This window comes from Mandrillus leucophaeus, unplaced genomic scaffold (genome assembly GCF_000951045.1).
Source record: "Mandrillus leucophaeus isolate KB7577 unplaced genomic scaffold, Mleu.le_1.0 Scaffold76, whole genome shotgun sequence".
Lineage (NCBI taxonomy): Eukaryota > Metazoa > Chordata > Mammalia > Primates > Cercopithecidae > Mandrillus > Mandrillus leucophaeus.
In genome coordinates, this window is record NW_012108252.1 from 786,504 (window position 1) to 799,428 (window position 12,925).

General features: G+C 35.5%; 1 protein-coding gene across 1 annotated transcript in view; it reads left to right on the forward strand.

Moving 5' to 3' along the window:
- The window catches only part of FSD1L (fibronectin type III and SPRY domain containing 1-like), a 69,954-nt gene that overhangs the window by 4,452 nt on the left and 52,577 nt on the right, over positions 1–12,925 (forward strand). Inside the window, exons 2-4 of the mRNA XM_011966359.1 lie at positions 153–248; positions 4,174–4,305; positions 7,863–7,964. Of these exons, the coding sequence (XP_011821749.1) occupies positions 4,255–4,305; positions 7,863–7,964 (153 nt within the window). The 5' untranslated portion in view covers positions 153–248; positions 4,174–4,254. The remainder of the gene's footprint in view (positions 1–152; positions 249–4,173; positions 4,306–7,862; positions 7,965–12,925) is intronic.

The window sequence follows — 12,925 nt, forward strand, 5'->3', positions numbered from 1 at the left end:
TTATAAGCCTTTGGAAGTTTTGAACAATGAGAAATTTTACATTGCTCCTATTTGTTGTACTCTTACATAAAGTTTGTTTAGAGAATGCTTGTTAATGAGTTTTATAACTCTTTCATTGAAATATAGTGTTTTAATGTTTTTCTTAATTCTAGGAAGCTCTACAGAGGATCATTTCAACTCTGGCAAATAAAAATGATGAAATTCAGAACTTCATTGATACACTAAATCATACACTAAAAGGAGTTCAGGTATGATTTTTTAATGAAAAATTTTATATAAATACGTCACAACTAATGAGTCAAATCTGAAGTACAAATATACTCTATGAACTTTGGGTTATAAACTAATGGAGGTGAGAGCAGGGTTTTAAAATAGCAGATAAAGTAAAAATGTTTTCATTGCAATTCCTGTTTTGTCCATGGAAAAATCAAAATAGTAAGAGAAAAGGAAAACTCTGGAATAGTAGTTGTTAGGGAATACCAGAGTGCTCACTTTAGTCCTTTTCCATTTGACATTTTTTCTAATATAAAGAGCAATTTGTACTTTTTCAAAAGTACTGGCAAGTAAAACATTTCTTTTGCAGTCAACAATGGAAGAAAAATGTTGGCCACATGTGATGGCTCATGCCTGTAATCCCAGCACTTTGGGAGGCTGATGCAGGTTGATAGGTTGAGCCCAGGAGTTTGAAACCAGCCTGGGCAACATGGCAAGACTCCATCTCTACCGTAAATAAATAAATAAATAAATAGATAAATAAATAAATAAAATTTTAAAAAAATTAACTGGGTGTGGTGGCATACACATGTAGTCCCAGTTACCCAGGAGGCTGAGGTAGGAGGATCGTTTGAGCCTAGGAGGTCCAGGCTGCAGTGAGCAGTGATTGTGCCACTGCACTCCAGCCTGGATGATAGAACGAGACTGTGTCTCAAAAAGAAAAGAAAACGTTATTGGTAAGGGGTCTACTTGTAGAAGCAGATGAAATTAAATAAAAGGTAAAGGGCCCATTGAGGAGGGAGAGGAATACTTAAGAAAATAGTTCCAGGTTTGGGGAGATAATTTATGTTGTAAGTAGTGACATACTGATTGTGGAAGAGAGAACTCAAGATAATCTGGTTGCTAGAAACGTAAAATCTACCAAGACTGAATCAGAAAGAAATAGAAAATATGAATAGGTCAATAATGAATAAGGAAATTGAATCCACAATAAAGTCTTCCATCAAGGAAAAGCCTGCAACCTGGTGGTTTTATCGCTGAATTCTACCAAATATTTAAAGAACTACTATCAGTTCTTCTCAGCCTCTTCCAAAAAAATCAAAGAGGAGGGAGTACTTCCAAATCCATTTTACAAATTCAACATTACCCCAATAATGAAGCCAAACCAGGGATACTACAAAAGGGAGAACTACAGGCCAATATTCCTAATCAACATAGATGCAAAAATTCTCAATAAAATATTAGCAAACTGAATTCAGTAGCACATTAAAAAGATCATTTACCATGATCCAGTAGGTTTCATGCCTGGGATGCAAGGATGGTTCAACAGAAGTCAATAAATGTGATATACCATATTAACAAAACTAAAGACAAAAAAAGTGTATGGTTATCTCAGTAGATGCAGAAAAATAATTTGACAAAATTGAACATCCTTTCATGATAAAAACTCTCAACAAATTGGGTATAGAAGGAATGTACCACAACACTGTAAAGGCCATATGTATAATAGCAGTCTCACGGCTACCATCTTATCAAAGGTGAGAAGTCAAAAGCTTTTTCTGTAAAGTCAGGAACAAGACAAAGATGTTTACTCTCACCACTTTTTTCTTTTTTTTTTTTTGAGACAAAGACTTGTTCTGTCACCCAGGCTGGATTGCAGTGTCGCAGTCTCGACTCACTGCAACTTCTGCTTCCCAGGTTCAAGCGATTCTCCTGCCTTAGTCTTTAGAAAACTCCAAAGACTCTACCAGAAAACTATTAGAACTGATAAATTCGGTAGAGTTACAGAATGCAATATCGATGCACAAAAATCAGTATTCTGTACACGAAAAACAAACTATTTCAAAAAGAAAATAAGAAAACAATCCCATTTACTGTAGCATAAAAAAATAGGAATAAATTTACCTAAGGAAATGGAAGATCTGTATACTGAAAGCTATAAAACAGTGATGAAAGAAATTTAAGAAGACATAAATGAATGGAAAAATATCCCATGTTTGTGGATTAGAAGAATTAACATTGTTAAAATATTTGTACTACCCAAAGTAATCTACAGATTCATTGTAATCTCTATCCAAATACCAGTGTCATTTTCCACAGAAATAGAAAAAATCCTAAAATGTATATAGAAATACAAAAGACCCAGAATAACCAAAATAATCTTTAGCAAAAAGAACATTCATGAGAGGCCGAGTTGGGTGGATCACCTGAAGTTAGGAGTTCAAGATCAGCCTGGCCAACATTGTGAAACCCCATCTCTACTAAAAATAAAAGAATTAGCTGGTTGTGGTGGGCACCTGTAATCTCAGCTAGTTGAGAGGCTGAGGCAGGAGAATCGCTTGTACCCAGGAGGTGGAGGTTGCAGTGAGCCGAGATCGTGCCACTGCACTCCAGCCTGGGTTGATAGAGCAAGACTCTGTCTCAAAAAAAAAAAAAAAAAGAAAAGAAAAAAAGAAAAAAAAATCATTATTTTAGCTGTCTTGAAGGATTTTATTGGAAAATTGGTGAATCAGCTTTCTTTAGATAAGCATAAAGCTAATGACTGTAAAGCTCCTGATCTGTGGACAAGAGAATCATCACATTTGATATCTGGAAAGAGAGATCTTATGTAGATATAGCTCAAACCATTCTTCTGGTTGATAAATTTTTGATTTCTACCTTAATGTTAGAAAAAAAGTAGTGGGGGAATTAAACTACACCCTTGTTGCTGAAGATGGGGGCTTAGTAGTAGGCAAAAGGCAGCAAGATGCCATCTGGTGATTGAGAGGAAAATAGTCTATTTCTTTTTTATGAATTAATAAACTGAGGTCTAGGAATTTAAGTGCCTTGTACAAGGTCATGCTGTTACTGAGTGGCTAGTGTGGGATTAGAGTTAGGTCTTTTCCCTTCCGGACTGCACATTCCACTTCTGTAGTTGTTCTTACCATTGTAAATAGACTAGTAAAATGATTACCACCACCTTTGGTGAGGTGCCAGTGAAATGTCTAGTTTTTATAAACATTATAAGCAAAAGTTTGGACATAATATTATAATAGATTGTATATATTAGTTCTCTTAGTGCCAGTTCGCTTCTCTTAATTGAATGATTCATCCAAGTTGAAAAATGTCTTAAGAGAATTTCTTCTATCTCCTATTTGTTGCAAGTGTGGATATTGCTTATCTAGGGATTTTACAAATAATTTAATTTATTTTTTGTTGAGGTAGCAGCATCTTGCTTATGGACGCAATGGGGAACTCTGAGAAGTCAAGAGACTTGAAATGCCGTATTGACCATGTTTAGTAACATAGTTACTAGTGTGGCTTTGGGCAAGTAACTTACCTGTATTTTAATTAATAAAATACAGGATTTGAATACAAATTCTAGTCATTAGATGATTCAATATTTGATAAATATCTTAGGATCCAATAAATAATTACTTAGTCTTTAAATTTCTGTTTATCTTATATAAATGCAGTGTTTTAGAGACCTTGAAAGATTTTAAAATTTAGACAAAATCTGCCTCATTTCTGTTTGTGCAAAGTGTTCCTCAGAATTACTGAATTAAAATCTCTGGACTATTTTATTAAAATACCTCACCAGTGATTCTGATACGCACCAGAGGTTAAAAACCACTGGCTTAAAGTCTGCCTGAGAGACTGAAGGTCTGGACAAAGTTGGGAATCTTCAAACATCCTTTCATGTTGTCCTGTGGAAACAGTAAAGTGAAGAGCGTATGGGGCTAGTCCATAAAAGGCAACTTAACTGATAATATAGCTGAAACAGTACTGTTAGCATTAGCAGGCAGTTTGTTGCATTTATCTCTTTTGAAAGCCTTAAGTCAAATATTAGAATTATGTTCTTTTTATATTAGGCCAATATAGTTTATAATATAAATTTATTCTCTCTTTTGGGCATACCTATTAATTTTTAAATGTTTGATAGCTCTTCAGTAAAATTGTTTTGTTTTGTTTTTTAAACAGGAAAATTCGTCCAACATACTCTCAGAGTTAGATGAAGAATTTGATAGTTTATACTCTATACTGGATGAAGTAAAAGAAAGTATGATTAACTGTATCAAGCAGGAACAAGCTCGTAAATCCCAAGAGTTACAGGTGAGATCATACAACTGTTAAAATATGGATAATTTTAGTCTATTTAATGCTCGATTTATGGTAAGCAAAGAATAGTGAATTTCTTAGTATACCTTGAAGAATATGGTTTTTTGTTTTGGCCATAAGTATTCTAAAATTATGGTTTAAAAAAAACCAATTTATTCTCTTAACCTTTTTTTTTTTTTTTTTTTGAGACAAAGTCTGGCTCTGTCACCCAGGCCAGAGTGATCTTGGTTCACTGCAACCTCCGCCTCCCAGGTTCAAGTGATTCTCCTGCCTCAGCCTCCCAAGTAGCTGGGATTACAGGTGCCCACCACCACGTCTAGCTAATTTTTGTATTTTTAGTAGAGACGGGGTTTCACCATGTTGGCCAGGCTGGTCTCAAACTCCTGACCTCAGGTGATCCACTTGTCTTGGCCTCCCAAAGTGTTGGGATTACAGGTGTGAGCCACTGTGTCCGGCCAATTCGCTTAACCATTTTAAACTGTACAGTGTACAATTTGATGGTGTTAAATATATTCACATTTTTGTATAACAGATCTCTAGAATTTTTTCATCTTGTGCAAGTGAAACTTTATGTCCCTTGATCAACAACTCATTTCCCTTTCTTACTAGCTCCTGGCAATCATCATATTATTTTCTGTTTCCATGACTACTCTACATGTCTCATAAGTGGAATCATAGCATTTGTCCTTTTGTGACTTATTTCCACTCAGCATAATGTCCTCAAGATTTATTCATATTATAGCATGTCTAGGATTTCCTCCTTTTTTGTGGTTGAATAATATTCTACTCATGTATATGCCACATTTTCTTTATCCATTTATATGTCTATGGACATTTGGGCAGCTTACATGTCTTAGCTATTGTGAATAATGGCGCAATGAACGTGGGAGTTTAAATATCTCTTTGAGATTCTGTTTTCAATTCTTTTGGATATGTATACTTAGAAGTAGGATTGCTGAATCATGTGGTAATTCTCTTTTTAGTTTTCTGAGGACCCTCTATATAATGTTTTCCATAGTGGCTGCACTATTTTACATTCCTACCAGCCCAAGGGTTCCAGTTTCTTCACACGCTTGCCAATGCTTCTTATCTTCTGGGTTTCTTTTGATAGTGGCCCTCATAATGGGTATGACATGCTATTTCATTACGGTTTGGCTTTGCATTTCCCTAGTGACTAGTGATGTTAACCATCTTTTCATGTGTTTGTTGGCCATCAGTGTATTTTCTTTAGAGAAATGTCTATTCAGGTTCTTTGGCCATCTTTTAATTGGGTTACTTGTAGGGTTTTTGTGGTTGTTAAGTTGCAGCAGTTTTCTATACATTCTGGATATTAACTCCTTATCAGGTATATGATTTTCAGTCCCCCCCCCCCCATTTTGTAGGCTGCTTTTTTACTCTGTTGGTTGTTCCATTTGATATGGAGAAGTTTTAAAATTTTACGTCGTCTCATTTGTCTATTTTTGCTTTCATTGTCATATCCAGGAAATCATTGACAAACACAGTGTTATGAAGCTTTTCCTGTATGTCTCCTTCTAGGAGCTTTAGAGCTTATGTTTAGGTCTTCAATCCATTTTTAGTTAATTTTTGCATGTGGTGTTAAGTAAGGGACCTACTTTATTTTTTTGCTTATGGATATTCAGTTTTCCTAGCACCATTTGTTGAAGAGAGTGTCCTGTCCCTATTGTTCAACCTTGGTACCTATGTCAAAGATCATTCGATCATATATGTGAAGGGTAATTTCAGGGCTGTCTGTTTTGTTCCATTGGTCTGTGTATCTGTCTTTATGCCAGTACCACATAGTTTGGGGTCCTATAGTTTTGTAAGATATTTTGAAACCAGGAGTGTTGAGGCATTCAACTTTTTTCTGTTTCAAAATTGTTTGTGCAATTCAGGGTCCCTTGAGATTCTACGTGAATTTTATATGTATTTTTTCTATTCCTACAAAAAAATGTCTTGGGATTTTGACAGTGATTACATTGAATTTATAGATTGTTTTGGGTAGTATGGACAGTTTAACAATATTAAATGTTCCAGTCTATGAACGTGAGTATCTTTCCCTTTATTTTTGTTGTTTATTTCTTTTAGCATTGTTTTGTAGTTTTGGGTGTATAGGTCTCATGCCTCGTTGGTTAAGTTTATTTCAAAGTATGCTGTTCTTTTTGATGCTATTATAAGTGGATTTTTTTCTTATTTTCCTTCTTGGATTGTTCATTATTGGTGTGTAGAAGTGCAAATTTTTGTGTTTTGATTTGAGTTATAGATATCTTTGAGCACCTAAAAGCTATGGAAAAACACGTATGTTCTCTTTCTGTCTTACATACACACTGTACATGCACAGTTTCCAGGGATCAGATACCCTCTGAAGCGTGTCCATACTCCCCAGGTTGAGGTTTGTTGTTCATATTTGGGGGCAAGGGATGTACTACTTAAATAATTCAAGGACAATTTGTTTATTCATAAAGTTTCCATACATTTCAATAAATACTAATAAGAAATGAATTCATTTAAAAAACAAAACACTGTAGAAGAAAGGACAACTCAGCGTCTTCTGAAGATCCAGCCGAAAACTCATCCTGTGCAGAATTCTGTTCTGTTTTGGACCCAGACCCTTCTTTACAGCACCACTCTGGAATGGCCTTTAGGCATCCAGTTGCTTAATCTCCAATCTTCCCTTTTCCCTCCCCTTACTTCTTTACCAGAGCAGCTCTAATGGTCTTCATCTACCACTAGCCAACATTTCTGTCACCCTAACTCGTACCACATATTAAACCTGCCACAAAAATGGCCATGGGTCATGTCTTTTCTCCTGCCTTTCCTTCTTCCCATCAAGTACCAAAAACTCTTGCATATTGATTGTGCGTTATCCATTTCGATCAGCCCCCTAGCCATTCCTGGTGTGAGTGATGTTCCAGTGCTGCTGGTAATATTTTCCCTTTTCACTTACCTCTCAGTTCCTAGTACCTCATTGATATCTGTTGTTTGTCAGGACATTCTTTCTGCTTGAATATATGTGGACAGTTTGTTCTTCTGGCATTGTTACAGGGGAGCTAGGAGCAGCCAATAGAAACATTTTTAAAACTTGCAGTTTGTTAGATAAAATTGAATTGCAAACATTCATCTTTAGAGCAGGAACTTTGCCATTTAGGTTTAGAAAAATACTTCCTACTTGTCCCATATTCTTTATGTATCTTGAATTGCTAGTTTTTAATTAATGCCAGTTGACTAAGCTTCGCTTAGGTCCTTTTTTGTTTTAAAGGATGGGTATATCTTTCCCTGTATGCAGTTAAGCTGTTTTCAATAAATTATGGAAAGAGGTACAAAGTATTAAGATAATTAAAATTTGTTTTTTATATATATATAAAAGAAATATAACAAGTTTTTTATATATATGTAAAACTTGTCTTGATTATCTTGCTACAATAACTCACTGAAATATTTTTCCTCTGTTATTGCTATTAAAATTATTTGTAAGTTCATTATAACAATATGTATTTAAGATTCTGATGGCAATAGGAAACTTCATTTTAATGATTTATTTATTTTTTTCCTAGAGTCAGATTAGTCAATGTAATAACGCCCTGGAGAACTCTGAAGAACTATTAGAATTTGCAACAAGGTCATTAGATATAAAGGAACCTGAAGAATTTTCAAAGGTACACAAAAACTGCATTAATACACTTAACAAGGAAAGTTGTATTTTTAAAAAGGCGTTTTTGTTTTTCTTTAGTTTTGGATGTCTTTACTGATTTCTAATACTAATAAAGGCTTGGGGTTTCTTGATAAGTAAAATGCTAGCTGTTCATTTATTCCAAAGCAAACACTTAGAAGCGTGTATCTTTAGGGTCATCAACAAATATGTTTAAAAAGTGTTTCTGTGTTTCCGTCTATGAGCTGATTGGGAAAGCATTATCACTTTATGCATATGAGCACTGTAACTGTGTAACTTCTTATTGCAGATGAATGCCCCCACTGCTTGATTTAAGTAATTGAATGTTTCATTAAAACATGGAAATGTAGATCCTTACTTAAGGGATATGTTTAGTATAAAAATGTAAAGAGTAGAGCAAGAAGCCTGCTAATGTTTTAACTTAGATCCTGGTGTTTAAGTGATTGTAAATTCTAAATTCTAATTATTCTTTTAAGTAGGGTCGTTTTAAATGATTACCATTTTGTCAAATCAAACCCAGAAATGTAGAATATATTTTAAAATGATGTGAAAAGAGTTGGAAATTAAGCTATATAATTAGCAAAAATTACTATGTAGTTATCAAGATAATTTGAGTTTGATGTTATTTACTTCACCTTTGTGGAGTATATAGTGAGCTGCATTGGTGTTAGAAAGGTAGCTTTATAATTGATTTATGCCTAGTGATTGTTTTCATTTTATGATTTTCTGTGAACTTGAAGGTAGAAAAAACTTCCTTGAGAAGGTAACCTTTGCCACCTTACATCTTTGGATATTAAAATTAAACTTTAACATGGATATCTTCTTTTAAACAAATGAATCCAAACAAAAGTTCTTTTGCTGTAAGCCAATGCATGAATTAATTCTTTAAATTTGGAGGTGAGTTGTAAAGACACTAATGCACATAAGTGGACTTATTATATAAGGAATTATGAGGGAAATGTACCATACTTAAAAGTACTTTAAAAGTATGATATGTTGGCCAGGTGTGGTGGCTCATGCCTGGAACCCCAGCACTATGGGAAGCCAAGGTGGGTGGTTTGCTTGAGCCCAGGAGTTTGAGGCCAGCCTGGGCAACATGGTGAGATCCTGTCTGTGCAAAATACACAAAAAAATTAGCTGGGCATGGTGATGTGCACCTGTACTCCCAGCTATTTGGAGGCTGAGGTGGGAGGATTGTCTGAGCCTAGGAAGTCGAAGCTGCACCAAGCTGTGATTACGCTGCTGCACTCTAGCCTGGGCAACAGAGCGAGACCCTATCTTAAAAAACAAAAAACAGTCCAGGCGCGGTGGCTGACGCCTGTAATCCTAGCACTTTGGGAGGCCGAGACTGGCAGATCATGAGGTCAGGAGATCGAGACCATCCTGGCTAACCCGGTGAAACCCCGTCTCTACTAAAATACAAAAAAAAAAAATTAGCCGGGTGTGGTGTCGGGCACCTGTAGTCCCAGCTACTTGGAGGCTGAGGCAGGAGAATGGCATGACCCCAGGAGGCGGAGCTTGCAGTGAACCGAGATTGTGTCACTGCACTCCAGTCCAGGAGACAGAGCGAGACTCCACCTCAAGAAAAAAAAAAAAAAAAGTACGCTATGTCACTTACTTAGAGGGCATCCATGTGATAACCTTAAATGTCTGGAACATAGCTAAGAAACATGCAGAAAGCAAAAGATGTCTTAGTCATCAAAATCAACATCATAGAGTTCATGACAAGAGTTAATGTCCTCTATTCAAGATCATTTCTCAGAATCTGTTCACTGTTGTACTTGATACTACTATTATTTTCAGTATTTTTCGTTCTATTTTCTACTTGTCAACAAATTACCCTTTTAGTGGAGTAGGGCAATTGTTAATGACAGGCATAGTCATAGCAGTAAGAATTACCAACTGACAGCCTGAGAGTGAGGAAGAAGACAGGAAAACTATAGAATGTGGAGACTAATACTCAAAAATGCCTTGAATCCAGTTGATTTAAGGAGGGACTGAAACTTGGGGAAACTATGATAAAAGTTTATTTCTCCCATGTTTCTCTTTCTGTTGACATTTTCAGAGTTCTTCTGTCTTCTTTCTCCCAAATGCTACCCTTTTCTGTTTCACTGTCCTTTATTCTTTCCAGCTTTGTTTCTGTTATAATTTGTTCCTGACAGATTATAAATTAGAAAGGTTCTGATAAAGTAAGTCACATTGTGGTTTAATATGCCACTTTGCTTATTCTTACTATTTGGGTCTTGTCTTGCAGCAGTTTATAGTACTATTTAGTAGCTTAAACCATTTGGAGATGCGGTGAAATGAATTACAACCATGTGTCGCTTAACGATGAGGATGTCTTCTAAGAAATGTATCATTAGGCGATTTCATCATTGTGGGAACATTAGAGTATAATGGCACAAACCTAGATAGCATAGCCTACTACATACCTCGGCTGTATGGTATAGTTTGTTGCTTCTATGCTGCAAACCTGTGTAGCATGTTACTGTACTGAATACTGTAGGCAGTTGCAATACAGTGGTATTTGTGTATCTCAACATAGAAAGGGTATAATAAAAATACAGCATTATAATTTTATGGGACCACCATTGTGTATGCAGTCCATTATTGACTGAAATGTAGTTATGTGGCACATTACTGTATCTGTCAGTGTTTCCTAGCCAGAAATCTGGGCTTATCATTTAGGAAAAATGCTTAACTGAGAGCTGCTTGCAATTATTTTCTTCATATGTCCAGATAATAATTTGATTTCAAGTAAAAAACTAAGTTCACTTTCCTAGCCAGCTACATGGACTACAGGCCTGCCTCAGACACCTAGTTGCTGAGTGAACAGGGAGAGATGACTTTGGAGATTATTAGTCTAGCAGTATATTGTTAGATGTCTGGAAAAAGAAATTCATTTAAGGTATACTGTTTGTGAATATCCCATATTAAAGTGCTTAAATGAGATTAATGTGAATGGCCCATGAGGAGAAAAAGATAGCATAGGCTAAAATCGAGCGTCTTTTCATACTTCCATTATCTTAAAAAAGTATTTTAAGTTCTGATATTTAAATTATCACATTGCAGTATCTCAGCATGATAACTGAATGTGAAACTATGCTATTTACCAGCATTTTATACTCTCTGAAAGTAAACAAATACAAATAGCACAAATGCAAAAAGATTTTAGAACATACTGTCACTTTTTTTTTTTTTTAACTGCTAGAAGTTTGGTTGTTAGTTAATTTATGCAGAAGCATCACTAGCAAATGGGATCCAGATCTTTAGCTTTATTCCTGGACTTAGCAAATTGGCAACATCCCACCAAATGTGGGTTCTCTGCTAATAGCTGGCCTGCAGAACACTGCTTAGATCCTTTACCAAAATTAGTATTTCTATTCCCACCCTGACTTTAGACCTTGAATTCTCTCTATAGAAAGAGCTGACAATTTCCAAGTCAGTGTAACTAACTTGCCATCACAATCATGCCACATGTACTCCAGTTGTCAGACTAGAAGGGAGAAAATAGTTTCCTACCCATGGGGTCCCTGTAATGGAATAAAAAGTACAGTTAGGTGAAAGGGGAACAGTGTCGTCTGCATTTGACCACAGCTGAAGAGGGAGAATGGGTTTAGTGTATTTCCCACATCTCACTCATAATGAATGATTCGCCTGCAGAATATTGTCCAGTGAGTGTTAGGCTCTGACCACTGGCAAGAGTGAACAAGAAGAGGAGTGGGTAGAAGCTCACTCAGTACTTTCAAGTAAGCAGAAATACTGCCAGAAGCTCCCTCTGTAGGCTGAAGTTAAGAATGTTAGGAGAGAGGAGAGGACCTTCAACAAAAGCATGAATGTTTCAGTTTTGAGGGCAATATAAAAAAACAGATCTAAATATTTGTTAAGCATAGGTCAAATTGTAGTTTTCACCTTAATTTCATTTCTTGGTGTTTGTGTCTTACAGAAATGCAATCTCCTGTACAGATATGTCTAATCATGAAACAGTTGCATGCAGTACTATATTTCAAAGTGTATTTCAAGTTATTCACTGTGGCTTTTGTGACAGATTCTTTCAAATGATCGTTTTTTGAAAAATAGTTCCTTTTATGAACAGATAAATATATGTCTGCCAAATACAAAACTTCTAATGTATGGAATTAACTGGTGTGCAATCTGTTTTTTTTTTTTCCAAAGACTTATTTTTGCCTAAAAGAAAATAATGTTTTGAGGCTCTTTTTCCCTCTCCCTTTCTATAAAAAGAGAAATAATGATATTAAAGAAGAAAGATAGAAACAATAAGATACTTTATCTTCAAAGTGCTTGATAAATTCACAGAAGAAAATAGTTTCTATATTCACCCATTACAGATTAAGAACAAAAGAGACTGGGAAAAGATCTGTTAACTTTTTTCTGTGTGACTGGGAAAATATCTGGTTTGACTTCTTTAAATTTAATTGGCAGTTATGAAGATTGGTTTGCGATTACTTCTACTTGTACTCATATTACAGTTTCTCTGCATTCATATCAGAGATGGTGCCTTCCTTTCTCCCTCTCTGTCTCTCTTCCCTCATTCCCTCCATCTCTTAATTGTTTCTAAACTAAATCTTACAATTCCATTTCTTTAATCAGCCATAGAAAGGTGTCCCCTGAGACCAAACTTCCTTAAGTAGAATTGTAATGCTGAATTTTGTCAAACATCTGTTTAATTAGTACCAGCTGATTCCAAGATTTACCACTGCTCTGTTGCCAACACATTTATTTGAGCCTCCGTAATTCCAGGTAGTGAGTTATGAAGAAGCTGCAATGAATGTTTAGATTTATTTTCAGGTTATGGTACTGTATATTATTGAAAAGCTTCCAAGAAGCTTAGTTATATTACTTTACTCAACATCACTCTTTAGATCTTCTATTGAAATCCTTTCTGCCAATTTTGTAATTGACAAAAGTCACCATTCTTGAAATAGA